The sequence below is a fragment of the Priapulus caudatus genome, unplaced genomic scaffold (genome assembly GCF_000485595.1).
Source record: "Priapulus caudatus unplaced genomic scaffold, Priapulus_caudatus-5.0.1 Scaffold2718, whole genome shotgun sequence".
Taxonomy (NCBI): Eukaryota; Metazoa; Priapulida; class Priapulimorpha; order Priapulimorphida; family Priapulidae; genus Priapulus; species Priapulus caudatus.
Window position 1 is genome coordinate 3,474 of NW_014579779.1, and position 18,782 is coordinate 22,255.

An 18,782-nucleotide genomic window follows, 5' to 3' on the forward strand; every position below is an offset into this window, starting at 1 on the left:
TCAATAGAACATAAACGTGCAAAACAACGGGTTAACTAGGGCCAAAATAGGGGTGTTTTGGGGGATGTTATGTCACCATTAGATCGGTTTATAGTTATACTCAGATTTTCTGCAACCCTGCTTTTTTCGCAATAACATTTCACAGACCTCAACGACCACGTTTTAATGGGGCCATACTGTAATTAGTATAAAACAAAATAGTCGAAAACATACCACATTTCTCTCACACAGTTGAGCGTTTCCAGACAGCCGAGGGAGAACCAGAAGAGATTCGCCAGCGTGCTCGCACTTGCCTTTGGCTAAAACCGGCTCTTGCACACGGCACAAGCTGCCGGGCATGCAATAGGCTTCTGCGTTATGTCCGGAAGGCTGCATCGCTGAAGGCACTTCACACTTCACATGATGCCAGTACTGCACACACTGATGCTGAGTATAGCCTCATAGATGAGAACGATGCTGATGTTGCAGCCATTGTGGCAAAATATCTGCCACAGATAAACAACCACAGTTTGCTGCGGGATCAGCTACTTGATCAAGAGCAGAACCTTGGTAGAGCCCCCAGAGGCAGAAGGTAGAATCCTGAGTAAGTTGCACATATTGTGGCTGTCACATATATCACAATATTATCCATACTGTCTTGTAAAAACTTCACAGGCACATGGTTATACTCATACCGAGGTGTGTTACAGTGCTCATGTAATCCAATGGCAATTGCACAAAATCTTAATGTTTTTTTACACTATCCAACACATAGGGTTATGAAGGCATGTCTGTCGCTGTGGGCCAGCAGTCCTCGCACCTACAAGAAGCTGTCGTCACTTGGCATGTTAGTTACACTGCCAAGTAGACGTCTACTTCAATATTATAAAAACTCACTACACCAGAAGCCTGGACCCAACAACGATATGTTCCGCTGGATGTACGAGGAAGCAAAAGCCAAGCAAGTGCCATCGCATGGCATGACTGGAGGCATAGTTTTCGACGAGATGTCGATTCAGCCTGACCTTCAGATCATATACTCTGAAGATAAAGTGAAGATCGTCGGGCTGGTCGACATGGGAGCTGAATGCTCTGCTATGCGAGTACTGAAAGAAGGTAAGAATATGTTAAATATATAGGTCTTTGTATGCTTGTTAATCTAAATTTAGTAAATTTAGTGACATATTTAGCTAGATTACTCTCAATTTATAAACGCTTTTCTGCAACAATTTACTTTTCTCCAGGTAAACAATCAGCGCAACTCGCCACACATGTCTTGCTGTTCATGTTCCAAGGGGACAGTGGCTTTCGCTTCCCATTTATGCATGTGCCGACAGCAGAAGCAACAGCACCAGATATATACGTTCTGTTCTGGAAAGCTATGCGTGGACTGATTGAATGGGGGTTCAGTGTGAGTAAATATTTTGCATGTCATACAAAATATTATTCATAGAAAGACTAAGAGATACCACACTTGGCAGGAATGAACGTCTATACTTACTTTCATACAATGGCAGCTAATCAGTGAGTAAAATCTTACAATGTGAACCCTAACATCTAGAAATTATTAAAAAAATTAACCTTTGCAGGTAAACTACGCTTGCTTCGATGGTGCCGTCCATAACAGGTCGTTTCTGAAAATGCATTTCAATGGCTCCGGTTCTGCTGCAGTGTCAGCTTCCTTCGCCACACACAATGCCTGCTCGCCAGATCTGCCACTTGTCATGATGATGGATCCGAAGGTATAATACTGAAACATACATATCCATATCACAGATAATTTCAGATAAAAAACTTTCCCACAGAGAAATGAGTTCATGTACCAGATGTTATTTTCTAGGGTCATAATTTAATAGCATTCAAATAGTATATGTTTTTTACACTTTAGCACCTCTTCAAGAAAATAAGAAATAATATTATCAAAAGTGGATTTGGAAGAAATAGCACCAGACTACTGTTGCATCAGGCAGGCTTTATTACCTGGGAAATGTGGGTGAAAGCCTATCAGTGGGACCGGTAAGCGAACCCAAGTGAGGTCTCAAGGATATGCGGTCCTGACGGATGAGCACATCTGGCCAAACAATGGTCAGAAGATGCGAAACAGACTGGCAGAAGACGTCCTTGACAAGTAAATGCTTCATCTGTTCAAAGTAAAAACAAATTGATTTTAAGCATGGTTAGAATTTTGTAATATAGTGAACATCATTTACGAGTTGCATTATACCTATTGTCAGTTCAACAGCTGTTACGTGATGCTCCATAATAAAACCTTTTTCAGACAAACAAAAGTCAGAGAAGCAGTCATTTTTATTTTTAAGGAACATTTTAATTAATGAGTGCTAGTAAATTATGGTGGTTGCTGGTAAAAAAATGCTGCTACCAGCGCTATGGGCATTGAGCCTGTACAGAAAAACTTGGAATTTCATGCCCCGTACATGTACATGCCATTTTCTTATTTAAACATATGCCGTAATAATACCACGACTTTTCACTAGGCTTACCAGAAAGCTGAAGGTCGAAACGGAGATTGCCTCAACGGTGCGATACAGCTGCTGGAGGCAACCAGTGTTCTGATTGCGAACTTCACCGACACACGTCCTATAACATCAGCAGAAGACGATCGGCTCCAGTGCAATGCGAGAGCACTGCAATGGTTCACATCGTGGAAGGACGCCGTGATGAGCGATCTACAGGACACTGCCATCGTGAAGCGGAAAAAGTTGATGTCACAGGAGACACGCTTCGACATGAAGTCAACCATTCTGGGCTTTGAAAGTCTTGTTCGCCGGAAACAGAAAACCCATCCTGGCACAAGCATAAATGCTGCTCGAGTCAACAGCGACTCGGTCGAAAACATCTTCTGCCAGCAGAGAGCCATTTCGCATGGGGCCAATGACAACCCCAATTACAAGCAGTTTATGTATGGTATGAACACCATCATATTAACCGCGGACACAGCAGTCGTTGCAACACTAGAGTAGCAGCAGAGCCCTTCTCATGTCGAGTGCTGAAGCCCATCAATCCGAAGAAATAGAAGAGTGATGCTTAGCGGAACGCAGGTATTATTCTCCAGGTATGAATACTTGTGAAGGCCCGTCTCCACACATGCTGCACGGCATGAAATGCCACGGCTCAAATACAATGCGCGAAATCATAATGCATTTCTTTCAGCGCAATGGCACTGCGTTTTGCTGTGTCGTGTCATACCGCGTGTGTGGAGACATAGCTGTAGGGTTATGATTACACAACGATTGATCTATTATTTACTGTTGCATGTTAAAGCATTTTGGGCATGTCCACGGCTCGTCACTCGCAGAAACTTCAGCCCAATTGTTATCATCGAGTAAGCCAGCACATTCTCTGTGTAGCCAAGCTCCACTTATATCACAACCAACACATGGGGAGTCCCCCACATCCTTGCTGCACGTTGGGCAGATGTAAGCCGGTTCTTGTGCGATCTTTTTTTCTGACCTGGAGTGCTTTCTTTTTCCTTTCCCTTTTTCAGCAGCAGTTGCCCTTTTCCTCGTAGTTGGTTGAGCTTCTATTGTTGGGGTCATTGTATGGTGTTGAAGGCCAGAGGGACCAGGCTGTGGCTCATCACAAGTCGCTCGCAGGACATCTGCGTCGAGCTGATGGGTGAAGATGCTCCAAACGCATTCGGTTCTGACATGCTGTCTACTGCAAGTATTCTTGCGCAGAGGTCCTCCGCAAGTTGTGTTTTCAATCTCCGTGTTCGCCATGGTAGAGTGTAGGCCTTGAAAAACGTTTTTAGCTCTTCCTTTGAGTATGTGCTAGCAGAGAAGAAGTTGGGGTTGGATCTCAAAATGCTCTTGAGTTGAAGATGTGTCAGTTGCTTCCTTTCTGATGTGTCTGCTGCAATTGTGGCCAAAGACAGTTTAGCAGTTAGGTCTTTCTCTTTCTGGTGTCTCATGTGAATTTGCCGCCTGTGGGACTCTGTTTTCTTTTGACCGTAGGACCTGATAAGTTCTTTTCGGAAGTAGTTGCTTGCAACCAGGACAAATAAATGGACGATCTTCCGAAACAGAGTATCAAGACTGGCACTTTCTGTAACATCCGTGGAAAGAAATAATGCCCTCCATGCCTCCTTCAACTCTGCTGTGTCGAGAAGTTGCGCCTCAACAACAGAAATGACATCCTGTTGCTCGACATCAAACCGGCCTTTGGTTTCTAAATGCACACGGTGTTTCTCTAGTAGCAAGAAAAACCGAAAGGCATTGTCACTGATGTTGTACAGTGACTGTCATATATTCTGCTTCCGAGCAGTTTCTTCCAGTGTTTCTGGCATCTCACTTGTTTTGTGAAGATCTGCATAGGATGCAGTGAGACAGTCCAGATAGTTTAGTGTTTCAACTGTACTCTTACAGAGCTTTTTCTGTTGTGACCCTTCAGCATACATGAGGCGTCGCCAACTGTTGCGATGTTTAGATGTTAGTTTGGCTACACATCGACCAGCCACATACCGTATCTTTCCCATTCCCTCTGCGCTTAGCTGTAGTTCATCCAGTGGAATAATGTCAAGTTCAGCTTGCTGCTTTTTTACGGCATGAGACGATGCTGTTTCGAAGACAACGCGACCAATGATGTCGGCGGCTGTGCAGCTGAACAGCTTTTGGCTGGCATCTAGCTGTGCCAGGGTACATTCCATCAGTGATGCACAGCTTTGCCTGTATGCGACAGAACCAATGAAGGTGTGTCTGCTGGTGTGGAAGCTGGTAAGATCTTTGCATTTGATTAGCGTTTCCGACTTGAGTTGCGATAGATGCTGCGCGAAGCTATTACAAATACCAATCCAGGTTTGATTAATGAAATTTTGCATCCTCTCTTTCCCAGAATGAAGTAGAGTATCACCAATGGCAATCAACTGCTGCTGAATAGGAGTCACCGGATCTGTTGGACGCAGCTCGGCTAGCAAGTCATCGACTGACAGAGGACTCTGGTCAGGGAGTATCTCTCGAATGCTTGCTTCGAGGCATCCGCTCTCCATCACAGTCTCTCCATCAGCTGCCTGCTGAACCGGCACATCAGGAATGGTGGCCAGCATTTCATCAATCTGCAGCATTTCGCTTTCGGAAAATGAGGAGCCACTGTCATCTGCAGTAGGTGCCAACACATCTGATGTCACTGCGTGTGGTTTCTTGCAGCAACTGAGGTCAGCTTGCGCGTCGCTGTTCGTGAGCTGTTTGTAAAACTCAGTTACCTGCAAGGGATGTGGAGTCACGCAGTGTGGATTGAAGCCGACCACTCAAAGTCCTGCCCTGCTCGTTACTCTCCCGACAGCGACTCCGAGTTGGCCAGCTGCAATGATGTGTTGGCAGTGGACCTCTACTGATGACAGTGTCATGCCTTGACACTTGTGGATGGTCATTGCAAACGCAAGCAGTAAGGGTAGCTGCTTCCGTGTTGCAATGACCTTCTGATGCGCCGGTGAAAAAATTGACGATAGGTGAGGTCTGATCAGTATTGCCTGTTGATGAATTTGGAATGAAAACTTGACGAGTGGGCCATCAGGTGTAATTTCTGACACGGTACCTAACAGGCCATTGAAGTGTTGTTCTGACAGGTTAGTGGTCAGAACAACAGGTGCGCCGACTTTCAGAGCAACATACTTTGGCACTCTAGCCCTTCTTTTCAATGCCTGACTATTTCCAGTGTCCGTTGCCGTGTACATGGTTTGCTTTCCTGGCAGCTGGCTGAGCTGGTCTGCGTTGAATAGCTCAGCATCGAAATTTCTTGCAAATAGAACAAGCTGCCCTGACGCCTTCAAAGAGCGAGCTACCTCAGCCAGAAGAGAGCAAGAGCCTTGGGATAAATATTCACCCCTAGCTAGCTCGTTGATGCAGGTGATTAATGCATCATCTTGCTGGCGAAGCACCTCGACAAGCTGCAGCTGGTGTTGGATGCAGATGAAGGCGTCAGACAGAAAACAAAATTGACCGTGGTCACCATATTCTGGATTGGGCACTGGAGGTAGCTGATAAAAATCCCCAGTCAGTATGATTTGTAGACCACCAAAGAAGAGGTTCGATGACCTTAGCTTTCTGCAAACTGTTTCCAATGTTTCCAGTGTTTTTAGACTAAGCATAGAGACTTCGTCAATTAGAATGGTATCAACTGACATGATGTTGTTTCGTACGGTTGTGTAGGCATGGTCAGTGGTGATTAGCTGAGCCAGGTGTTCGGCACTGTACCGGCCATCTCCCATTCCAGCTCATCGGTGGATCGTCAATCCTCCCTGCTCCAGCAGTGCATTAGCTGACACGCCTAAAAGTTTGCAAAATACATATCAGAAAAATTATTTTTAATTTAAAAACTAACATACTTATATCATTTCATTTTGCAAATAAACGTTACCTCGCACGCTAATGATTCTGTATCATACAACATATGCTGCCCTATTTTTGCTATTAGATTTCATTCCAACTTAGCAGCAACATGTTGTATTTGCATCCCAGACATTCAAATGGCTCAATGTTTCTATTTTTTACGGGTTATGAAATCTTTCTATTGTGCAAAGCTTCATGTTATTAATCACTTCTCAATAGCCTAGTAGTAGTTCATACCTGTTGTGCTTAACACAGCAACCGTTTTTCCCAAGCTTCTCAAGTGTTTCGCTATCTGTTTAACCAGGAACGTTTTTCCTGTACCTGAAAAATTATGAACAAACTCTATCCTACAGCAAATGTTCTACCACATACATATTAGTTTAAAATGACAAATCTCGATTTGCAACGTTAATTCAGATAACGTATCTCGATGACGCTACACCATTTCCTAATTTCTAATATTATGTTGTGTTTATAAAGCCATAGTCCATAACATAGATTATTATCGCAATTATAGACTCGTGATATATGTTTCTAAATATAAATATGTTTGTTCTGATATCTATTCGCAGAGTTCGCTATTTCAAATATTGTATGATGATAAACAGTTTTGAAATTCCTAAAATGTCGTGTTTACACACACACGTATATATATATATATAAATGTGTTCAAAAGTGAATCGAAATGTGTGAAGAACAGGCCTGGACAGCCTCTACGGGCACAGCTCGACTGAGCTACCCCACGGGAATTTAGCTTTGTGGTTTGTTGTTGCCATTATAAATGTATAAATAAAAATTGTAAAATAAGTTTTGTTTAAGAAATTGCTACACTAGGTTAGCAATGAATAGCATTTCGATTCACTTTTGAACACATTTACACATGTCCGTATATATATATATATATATATATGTATAACATCTACTATATAATAGTGGAGGGAGCCGAAGTGTCGTTTTACGTATCTCCTCCGAAACCGTGCCGCGTGTGCTCGCGCGAATCGAGCTGGGGCCCCTTCTGGGCGTCGCGACTAGATTCCGCTACGTTAGAACGCGATTTTTCGACGTTAAAGTGACTTTTTCAGGCAATTTCCTAAAAAGTTATGTGCCCGAAGAAACTTCGGCATTCATCGGCGGAAACCCGCACCAACTTTTAAGATCGCAAAATCCGCATGCGCATGCAGTCCAAGCAGAGTAGGTACGTGAATCACCTTGTGATTGACGTGCTCTTATCGCAAACCCGCAGCAAATTTTAAGATCGCCAAATCCGCATGCGCAGTCCAATCACAGCATGTGAATCACCTGCCTTACCGCAATGTGCACGGTGTGTGCGCGCGTGTGTAACATACTGTACATGTATGTAATGTTACCGTATGCTGTGTGTGGTGTGTTGTGTGTGTGTTGTGTTGTGTGCTGCTGTGTGTGTCGTCGTGTGTGCGTGTGTTGTGTGTCGTGTGTGTGTGTGTTGTTGCGTGTGTGTGTGCGTGTGTGTGTGCGTGTGTGTACAACCTGTACATTGTATGATATGTATGTATGTGCTGTGTGTGTGTGTGTGTGTGAGTGCGTATGTGTGTGTGCCGTGTGTGTGTGTGCGTGTGTGTGTGCCGTGGTGTGCTGTGTGTGTGTTTTGTGTGTGTGTGTGTGTGTATGATATGTGCTGGTGTGCGTGTGCGTGTGTTGTGTGTGTGGCCGCCGTTGGTGGTGTGCTAATGTTGTAATGGGGTGCGCGTGACATTTTTAGGGACTCGTTTCGATTTTTAAGAGGGCACCCATACCACACTATATATACCCCATAAACCTTTTGAAATTGTGTTAAACTATTAACGTGTTTTTCTTCACGGCGTTTAATGAAATGTAGCCTATACTTAAATCTGTAGATTAAAGGTTAATTAATAAGCATCTTAATTTAGGTGGACCCTTTTCAGACTAGCATAAGCAAGCCACACTAAGAACGACACGCACGAACGCCACACGCATCGAAACGCACGCTCACGCACACGGCACCCGCTCCGCGCACACGCACACACCAAAGTACATTGCGGCCTGCGGTGTTTAACAGCCCAATCACTGCCGCGCACAGTTGTGGAGACCGAACACCTTTAAGACAAACCCAGCGAGCATACGGCGTAGCATGTGTTTATTGTGTGTGTATGGTGTGTTGCGTGTGATGCGTGTGTGCGTGTGAGTGTGTGCATGTGGTGTGGTGTGCGTAGTTGCGTGGTGTATGTATGTATGCGTCGTGTCGTGCGTGTGCGTGTGCGTGTGTGTGGTATGNCACCTAGCATAGCAAGCCACACTAAACGCACGGCACGAACGCACGCACGAACGCACGCACGCACACCGGCACGCGCGCACACGCACACACCAAAGACATTGCGGCTGCGGTGTATAAACAGCCAATCACTGCCGCGCACAGTTGTGAGACGAAAATTTAAGACAAACCCCAACGAGATACGGCTGCAGTTGTATGTGTGTGTATGTGTGTGCGTGTGTGCGTGTGTGCGTGTGAGTGTGTGCATGTGCGTGTGCGTGTGCGTGTGCGTGTGTATGTATGTATGCGTGTGTGTGCGTGTGCGTGTGCGTGNGGAAATACATCCTCAACTAAAAGAGAGAGATAAATGATTAAACCGCCTTCCTCAAATCATACCCCACTCAAACCCGTCTGGAGGACGGGTAATAGCTAGTATATATATATGTAGTGTGTGTGAAATTATTCAGATATCGTGCAAGCCCTCTACACATATGAGGCGCGCGCCACTGACGACCTCAGTTTCCAGAAAGGTGATAGACTGGAAGTTCTGAATCGTGAGTAAGTAGCATTTCTACCAATCATCACCATCGCTATAACAGGCTCGTAATGATCGTTTTAGTAGTTATTTGTTGTGTCGAATTTTCCATTCTACATCAAGTATTACTGCGTAACAAGTTCTGGACACAGTCGCTAAAAGGCACATCAGTATTGTTTGGGTACTGCGTTGTAACGTTAAGCTTGTCACTGTTTCAAAGTAACCTGGTTTTCGATAATTCATACTTGTTAATTTTTCATGGCAGCGATCAGGATTGGTGGCAGGCAAAGCACATTACAAGTCAGCAGTCAGGCTACATTCCAAGCAACTACGTAGCAGTTGTGGCAACAGTGAACACGGAAGAGTAAGTAAATCCCACGCACTGGTTAGGAGACAACGCGTCCAAATTACTTACACACTTATAACACAATTATTAAAACACAATAATAATATTGCACTATAATATTACGCAATAATATTACACATTAGTGCATCACGTGATAAATCGTTGAAATCCCATTGGATAACGCAGCAGGCACTATGAAGCAATAGTGCCCGCCTGAGCGGGCACTATTGCTTGCGCGACGCATTGTTATTATAACGCATTGTGTTTACGTCACGAATCTCATGCGTCTGGGCGCCACGCAAGAGTTTCGAACGGCGGTTGTGTTTGTGTCGAACGTTTTGTTACATCGAATGCACCGGCAAATTAGGGACCTCGCTACCGCTCGGGCACTATTCCTTCCCTCAGCAACACTATGAGAGCATAGTGCCCCCAACAGCAGGCATTAATATATAAATAATAATACAATAATTATAACACAGTTAGCTCTATTATAGAAGGATTAGGTGTTCGAATACTCCCTCAACCAAAGCTGTTGTGTACCTAAGCAAGTATCTTTAACTATGTGATTCAGTCGACGACTGCACGCAAAAATTAATACCTGGCATTAGCTGGAGAATGCGCAATAAATCAGCATCGCATCCAGCTGCAGTGTTGTGCAATATATTATTTATACCTAAAGCAGTTGAAATGGAATCTGACGGCCCTCATCATTAGCATAAGCAGACTTGGAGAGGGTTTCAACCTGAAATTTTGTTTAGCTACCATGTTGTTGGTGTGTATGCGTGCGTGCGTGCATGCGTGCATGCGTGCATACGTGTGTGCGGGTTAAATTGTCCATTAGACTAATAATGTTGTGATTTTAGTTGGTATTTGGGGAGAATTGGGAGAAAAGAAGCAGGAAACCAACTGCAGACTCCCGGAAACATTGTTGGCACCTTCCTAGTGAGGGAGAGCGAAACTACACCAGGTATGTAACGGGGAAATCCCTATACAAGTTATATGCGAATAAACGTTACACTCACTAAATATAATATGAATAATCTATCAAAAGATTCCTTTGATAGACTCCTGATAATATGAATAAGCTGGCTGGCTGGCTGGTACAGGCAGATTGGCTAGCTCATGAGTGAAGCCTGAACTCATTGAAGAGGAGCTAGCGAATTTGGTTTGCCTCGTTTTGATCATAGCTGTAGTTTTAACGCCAACTTGTGGTCTAGTATTATTAGACGTGTTCACACACAAGAAACCGCGATGCTAATCGCGGATGAAATACCGAGATAATTGTGTGTTGTTCACCAGTGCGAAAAATCGCGCTAATACGCCGAGGCGAGCGATAATTCTATTATTTCGAACTGGGGCATGCTCACTGCCGAATGATTTGCATGGGGCATGCCACTCCTCCTCTCTTGTTAAATGATGGGATATGAAAATCAGTGTGATTGATTTGCGCGAGCGGTTCACACACCGGCCCCTGCGCAACCCATAATCACGCTCGCTAATCCAAATACCATGGCAGTCCAAAAGTGCGATTTGCGAGCGTCGATGCTTGATCGCGATTATTAGTGAGGCATTATGCATCAACAGTAATAATCTCGGCTCACACAATAGCGATGCAAAAACCGGTGATTAATTGCATCCCGCTTATTCGCGCCAGTGGAACGCGTCCTATTGAAATAATTTACGGATTCTACAGTGATTAGTTGTTGTTATGGTCCTGTATGCGTCGGAGTTTATGGATATTCAACTAAGAGTGATTATAAGCCAACAATAACCAGAATTTGAATTGAATGATGCATATATCATGAAGATGTTTGAAACGCGGAATCTCGCAATAAGAGGATTTTAAATATCGATTGTGTTATGTCTGTTACATATATATAATATAATATTAATATATATATAGATAAATAGATTAGTATATAGTAGTAGAGTATGACTGAGATGGCTTAAAGTCTATACTCGTACGCAGGCAAAGCTCTGTGTTAACCATTTGTCACGTTTCTTTAGTCTACAGATGCATTTTCATTGTCCGTACTTGATAATGATCCTAATCGAGGGACCGTGGTGAAACATTACAAGATTCGCAATCTGGATAATAAGCGAGGATTCTACATAACACCACGCCGGACATTCGACTCATTGAAAGATTTGGTAACCTACTATAGAGGTAAGAAATCTTTTTTCTTTTTCAGTAGCTTCCTTCCTTTTCTCCCACTCACGCTTAAGTGACCTTTTCACTCCCCTTGTCTCTGTTTTCCGTCACTCTATTTCTGCGTTTTTTCTTTCACTCTCTCCCCTTCTCTCTCTCTTTCTCCCCATTATCTATTCATCATTTTTCAAAATTCAGTCTTTTATACGTTGCTATATTATTGAACTATTGTGGGTTAATGCATTGATTCTATTTGCAACAGAGAATGCAGATGGTCTTTGTCATCGACTTACCGTTCCCTGTCAAAAACCCAAGCCGCAAATGTGGGACATATCCAAGGAAACCCGCGACCAGTGGGAGATATCGAGGGAATCGCTTCAGTTGATAAGGAAGCTAGGTGCAGGAAACTTTGGAGAGGTCTGGTATGGTGAGTATACATAGATTTGGAAACGATCATATTTTCGTTAAAAAAATCATCCTGTTATACGCTTTTTTCGAACCCGCATATTATTTCTTCCTGCAGCTTCACGCGTAAATTAGTGCCTATACTGTAACAGTATAATAGGTAAAATTGCAACCGTATTGTATTTCCTCCTGGAAATCACCTGCTTAATAACCTAATAGGTAACGTTTCGTAATGCAGCTGCATATAGAAGTAAACGCGTACATTATATCACTTGGAAAACTTACACGCGCTAGGTCTAGGTTAGCAGTAGCTGCTGCGTTGCTGTGATTAGACTGAATTGGATTGAGAAACATTTTCCAGGCACGTGGAAAGGCGTGACCGAGGTTGCTATTAAGACATTGAAAACAGGAGCCATGTCGCCAGCTGCCTTCCTGGACGAGGCTAAAATCATGAAGCAGTGTCGGCATGATAAACTAGTGCAACTGTATGCTGTCTGCACTCTGCAAGAACCGATATTTATTGGTGGGTGTTTGTTACATGCAATCTAGTAACCTTGTACAAAATAAAAATCTAGTATATATATATATATATATCTAATATGATATTAATCTATATAATAATCTCGCTGTTATAATTACTGATTAATTATCGATCATTAATCATTAATTACTGATTACTCATTAATTTCTTTTTAACTTACACCTCTCGCCTCAACACATATTGAAATAACTCGCTCGCTTAATACCAAAGCAATGTGTCATTTGTCATTTGTCATATTGCAAAATGCTGCCTTCGAAGATGAAGGCGGTACTATAGTGCGTGCTCTATGTCAGAGCGTCTTGAACTCCCGCCGCCCTCCTCCCCCGCATCAACATGTTCTGCTAGCATCTATGACAAATACGACATACGCATATACGCTCTCCTATGACACTATTTGTCTCAAGAAGATTCTTCCTATGACAAATATTGTGCGAGTCAACTTTCGTTCGCTTTACAGCCTGACAATTCACTTTGCTTGCGTCATAATAGCGCCTCTAAATCTATCCTTATTGATGCCGCACAAACCATACAACAATAATTGTATGTCATAGGAAGAATTTCCTATGACAAATAGTGGCCAAGCGAGAGCGTATATGCGTATGTCGTATTTGTCATAGATGCTAGCAGAACAGGCTGCCCGCATCGAACCTGCAAACGCCTCTCCACGGGCTCCAACCCTCTAAACCCTCCTCCCAAAATTCGTTCTTCCTGCAGTGCGCATGAGCATATAACGTCGTCTTCATCTTCTTATCTTTCATTCGCTTATGTACGTTTCAGTCACGGAGTTTATGAAGTACGGATGCCTGTTGGACTACCTGAGAGGCGATCATGGTAAAAACCTCGACCTTTCACAACTGATTGACGTCGCTGCTCAGGTATATCATGTTTTCGTTACGATAGGAGTACGCATGCGCAGTTCCCTCCACGCGTTGAATGACCACGGAGTGGCTATTTATAAACTCAAGTCTTAGCCGCATGCACGGCACGCGCGCATTACACGCACGCACGCCACGCCACACACGCATGCGAGCACGATGCGAGCACGCACGCACGCCACGCCACACACAACGCATGCAGCACACACACACACACTACACACACACACACACATCACAATGCCACACACACACACACACACACACACACACACACACACACACACACACAACACACACACACACACACACACACAACACGCACACACACAAACACACACACACACACACACAACACACACACACACACACACACACACACACACACACACACATATATATATAATACATATATATATATATATACATATTAATATACATATTACATAATTTTTACGCATACACCATCACGCTAATGATTGTATATATATGAACAGGTTGCGAGCGGCATGGCATTCCTTGAAGCCGAGCGGTTGATACATAGAGACCTAGCTGCGCGTAACGTGCTCGTCGGAGAAAATAACACGGCGAAAGTCGCGACTTTGGACTGGCAGAGTCATTGAGGACGACGAGTATTTCTGCTAGACAAGGTGAGAGGCTGGTTGCTTTGTATACATATATTGCAGTGAGTGATATCAACTTCTGATATATGTGTATAGACACTACGTACACGTGTTATATAGATACCATCAGGAGTAACAATAATAGATTCGATTATTATTCACTCCTGATACCATCAAGAGCGTATAAATATTTATTCTTGTGTGTGCCGTGTTCGTGTGTGTGTGTGTGTGTGTGACTCTTGTTGTGTGTGTGTGTGTGTGTGTGTGTGTGTTTGTGTGAGGCTGATTATCGAATATCACTTGCCATTTTACAGGTGCGAAGTTTCCAATCAAGTGGACGGCACCGGAAGCAGCTCTCATGGGAAAGTTTACGATAAAATCGGACGTCTGGTCGTTCGGCGTCTTGTTTGCACGAGTTGTTCACTCTAGGTCAAGTGCCATACGCTGGTATGTTTTTCGCCTCATATTCTGTTAAAGTACACGGATGTGCTATTAATTCTTAAAACTTGCGTTAAACTGAGATTTCTAGTCAGATATCATTAATGGCATTGAGAGCCAGTAATTATCTATATGCATTATTTATATTTAATTGAGAGGGAGAGAGAGAGAAAGAAAGAAAGAGAAAGAGAAAGAAAGCGAGCGAGCGAGAGAGAGAGAGAGAGAGAGAGAGGCAGAGTGAGAGAGAGAGAAAGAAGCAGAGAGAGAGCCGAGGAGCGCGTGCGGGAGGCGAGCAGAGAGAGAGATGAGCATGCGCGAGAGAAAGAGAGAAAAAGAGAGGCAGAGAGCAAAGGCAGAAGAGAAAGAAATAGGAGAGAGAGAGAGAGTAGAGAGAGCAAGAAGAAATAGAGCAGCGCAGAGAGGGGAGGGGGGGGGGGGGGGGTGAGAAGAGATAGAGCAGAGAGAGAGAGAGAGAGAGAAAGAGAGAGAAAGAGAGAGATAGAGATAGAGAGAGAGAGATAGAGAGAGGTACAATTAACCTCAAATTATACAGGCAGGAGCAACCGCGAGGTTCTGGAGGCGCTAGAGCAAGGCTACCGCATGCCACGCGACCGCAGAACGCCGCCGGTTGTCTACGAAATACAAGTGAAATGCTGGGACGAGAGCCCGCAGAATCGACCAACGTTCGAATTCCTATTCGGATACTTCGAGGACTTCCAGACTGCCATCGAACCCAGCTACGAAGATCAAGACCAAATAAACTAATTACACGAACGGGGGGGGGGGGTGTTCTAGTGGTACTCACAGCTGCCGCGAGCAGATGATGCGGTTTTTTAGTGGAGCACGAGCGCACGAACGATTGCCGCAGGTAGATGCAGTTATTTAGTGAAGCACGCTTCGATGAAGATCAGCAGATTAGATGTGCACTAGCTGTTGATCCGTGCGCTACCACGCGCGTGCTAACTACGTACTAAACGTACTAAACGTACTGAACGTGATAAACCACTAAACGTACAAAACGTACAAAACGCACTAAACGTACAAACGCACTAAACGTACTAAACGTACTAAAACTACGCACGCGAAGCTGTGCTAACGACAGCAGCGAGTGCTTTGAGCTGTTCCCACCAAAAACACTGTTACAGCCCCGCACAAGCCCTGTAATATAAACCAATCATCGGTGAGCGGAGCCTGATCTTCACGGCGAGTGCGCCTAAACGGTAGACTTTTTTCTGCTCGCGTTAAATTGACAAGATGTACGATGTTTGAAATCGTGTATTTGCTTGCGAAATAATTCTGTATGATTACAATGTTGTCGATCGTGTTAGTGCAACGCTGCGAAAGTTGCGGTGCTGGTAGAGAGAGGCAAGGGAGAAGTCTGGGACAGTAGTGTTCACGGTGACAGTCTGCATTGACGGCAGCTGTAGCCAAACTCCACGACAGATGGCGCTCTCGCTCATGGGTTCAATCTACCACTGTCACAAGCATAGAAATAGATAGACAACAATAGTTGTCTATCTATTTTTATGGCCACAGAACGGGCCGCTAGAAACAGTTGCCGCTGGAAGGCAGCACATCTGCAGAGGTGAAGATTATATTAGATAGTGCACGGTATCGGTGATATTAGTGGTGCATATGTGAAGTGGGTGTTGATTCTTTTGTGTGGGCTCAGGCGTTATGTAATATGTTTATTGAGATTCACGGTGATATTAGTGGTGCATATGTGAAGTGGGTGTTGATTCTTTTGTGTGTGCTCAGGAGTTGTGTAATATGTTTATTGAGATTCACGGTGATATTAGTGGTGCATATGTGAAGTGGGTGTTGATTGATTCCTTTGTGTGTGCTCAGGAGTTATGTAATATGTTTATTGAGATTCACGGTGATATTAGTGGTGCATATGTGAAGTGGGTGTTTATTCTTTTGTGTGTGCTCAGGAGTTATGTAATGCTTATTGAGATTAGTAAAGCTACAAAGACTCAAGTTGCAATACAAATTATGTATATGTTTATTTCTAAAACGCAGCCATTTACTACAGACAGTAGGCATTACTGGAGACAATAGCTCGCCTAAAGTTGGAAATCATGAAGCACACCTTAACAATTCTTCCACCGAGAGAAATCTTCTGATGGGGCAGGTCTCTTTTTAATATTTTAAATGTCTTGCTTAGACCAATGACCCTCTCTACATGAATCATCTTAGATGCGATACGGGTCTATCCCTATTCCTAACAACTGTCTCTGCATTAAGTTGGGATTTTCCTTTGAGCATTGACGGCGTGTTTACATACACGTCTTTACTAGCAAACAGATCCTGAACCATAATTCCTCTCTCTGACTTGATGCTGTCACCCCTGTCAAACATACCACTACTACACAGCTCAGACCTCTCAATAATTTGACGGTCACTGGCGCTACCACCATAGCTATCACTGACATAAGTAACAAGGCCGCTTGGGCTACAGCCGATCATCGTTTTTAAAGTGTTCTTGTTTTTGTACGTAAAAAATGTAACACTCTGGTCATCAACTCTACTTGGTTTGTGAATAGGAGTCTCGGTTGCATCTAAAATAACTCTTGTGTTTGGGAACAGTTTGTTGAAATTTGTTGGCATATACGCGTCAATAGTTTCACGATCTGGCCACATGTTGATTTCGCTCAGCTGAAATTTTTTTTATCCAAGTATTAATTATGTCTGACACTGTTGACAGAGACACCTTAAACCTTATCGAAAGATACGCATCATCAAAACACTGCCTGAGTTTCATAAGTGTCATGAAGCACTGGTCTTCTGGAGAAATCAGATGACATTTGAAGCTCAAATGGTGAATGGCAGGTGCAAGTACACTGATGAATAATTTAAAATGTATGTAGCTATCAAAACCAGTGAAATATTGTACAGCAAAATTGTCATGTTCATAAAGTTGAATGCTTTCTCGAGCATTTGAGACACTTAGAAGTGAGCACTGAGATGCCGAATCAGTCGTCTGCGAGTCCTGAGATGTCTCGACCTTCGGTGAATCCTCTTCGGGAGGGGAGTAATCAAGCTCTACTTCCTCAGCAGCCGCTGGCACATGAAGCTCTTCTGTTTCTGTAGAGTTAGCAGTGAGACGGCGCCGTTTAGCCCGGTCTTCACGAGGAGATGAAGAAAGCTGACGATCGTTGAAGGGGAAAATAGAAGAAATAGCGTCACCTTGAGTCTCTTTCTTTCGTCTAAAAATAAGACATATTTAAGAAAACGTTAATGAAAATATATTATTAAAAAAATAGGAAAGGTATGACCAGTAAGATATGACCACCATGTTAAATTGTCCTGAATTGAAATATATTGTAAGCGGGCAAATTCCATATGCCACGCGAAAGCGATGGCGATGCGGGGAAACGCAATCGTACGTGGCGCCGCAGTGTCGGAAGACATGTCACAACAGGCTGTGAGTGGACGCTACATCGGGCAAGCCGAGAACGCAGGAGAGTAAGCAATAGCCAAAATCAGGGCTAAGGTTTCCCCGAGTTATTGTGCATTGTGACAACCTAGACACTGGCCAGATGACCTATGACATCAGGGCCATAATCGGACTATGGAGTCCAGCCAAGTGCGGAGACACTCACACCCCACCATATTTGGTAGGCAGTGTAGCAGTCGTAGGACTGCATTCCCCGTATTTGATATGGCCGGTTGGTCAGAGAAGAAACCTATAACGAGAGGTGACGTAGGAGAAGGAACGTGGTATAAATAGTGGAGCGCGGCCGCGCCTCGGGGTTCTTTGTAGAAGACACCGACTGAGAAAGGTGTAATTATGTTGCGTGATACGGGTACTATGTAGTTGAACGCTCTGTCTATTCGGTAGTACATTGAGACTTCATGTTTGTATGATGTAGTAAAACACTAGTGAACGCTACTTCTTGTCTTGTCTTTATCTATCTCACGTCTATTACAGAACTTTTACAACGGTAGTGCGAATAACACGCCTACAATATAGGCATATCTCTCAATATTGCTCATAGCGTGGTGGCAACGAAGGGCTATAGCACTCGAGATCGAGCTAATCTCAATATAACAATAATAAAACATGTAGAATGAATGCCGGTGATTCCGACATTTCGGTGACCAGCTTGCCAGTACTGGTAGCGTTAAGTGTTGGATCGTCTAGCCTGGGCTTATTGATTTCTAGGCGCCCGTCATACGTATTGTTATATTGGGTCGCGCTATACCAGGAGTTGGCACTCGTTTTAGTGATGCACGTGCTAGAAAAAAATAGCAGGGTCGTCATTACTTTTTTAAAAACCATTTAACGCATGAAAA

At 43.8% G+C, this 18,782-nt stretch overlaps 3 protein-coding genes across 3 annotated transcripts; 2 read left to right on the plus strand and 1 right to left on the minus strand.

Moving 5' to 3' along the window:
- Positions 1 to 2,039: 2,039 nt before the first annotated feature.
- On the plus strand, positions 2,040 to 2,968 carry LOC106818987. Its single transcript, XM_014823650.1, has 2 exons — positions 2,040 to 2,129; positions 2,475 to 2,968. Exons 1-2 carry the CDS (start codon positions 2,112 to 2,114, stop codon positions 2,958 to 2,960), a joined length of 504 nt encoding a protein of 167 aa, XP_014679136.1. The 5' UTR covers positions 2,040 to 2,111; the 3' UTR covers positions 2,961 to 2,968.
- A 2,240-nt stretch (positions 2,969 to 5,208) lies between these two features.
- Positions 5,209 to 6,645, minus strand: LOC106818986 (ATP-dependent DNA helicase PIF1-like). The gene is made up of 2 exons (XM_014823649.1): positions 6,561 to 6,645; positions 5,209 to 6,261 (listed from the first exon to the last, which is right to left on the minus strand). Exon 2 carries the CDS (start codon positions 6,200 to 6,202, stop codon positions 5,243 to 5,245), a length of 960 nt encoding a protein of 319 aa, XP_014679135.1. The 5' UTR covers positions 6,203 to 6,261; positions 6,561 to 6,645; the 3' UTR covers positions 5,209 to 5,242.
- Positions 6,646 to 9,034: 2,389 nt separating this feature from the next.
- On the plus strand, positions 9,035 to 15,248 carry LOC106818985 (proto-oncogene tyrosine-protein kinase Yrk-like; the record flags this gene model as incomplete). Its single annotated transcript, XM_014823647.1, is given in 12 exon segments — positions 9,035 to 9,129; positions 9,372 to 9,470; positions 10,316 to 10,419; positions 11,467 to 11,619; positions 11,864 to 12,028; positions 12,368 to 12,529; positions 13,325 to 13,422; positions 13,920 to 14,016; positions 14,019 to 14,072; positions 14,360 to 14,451; positions 14,453 to 14,492; positions 15,037 to 15,248. Coding segments are annotated over 12 exon segments (1,371 nt in total), but the record flags the coding sequence as incomplete, so codon positions are not given.
- Positions 15,249 to 18,782: the final 3,534 nt, after the last annotated feature.

What these genes read in the sequence shown, in the direction of transcription:
- LOC106818986 (XM_014823649.1), bottom strand. Translation starts at nt 6,202, where the DNA reads ATGGGAGATGGCCGGTACAGTGCCGAACACCTGGCTCAGCTAATCACC.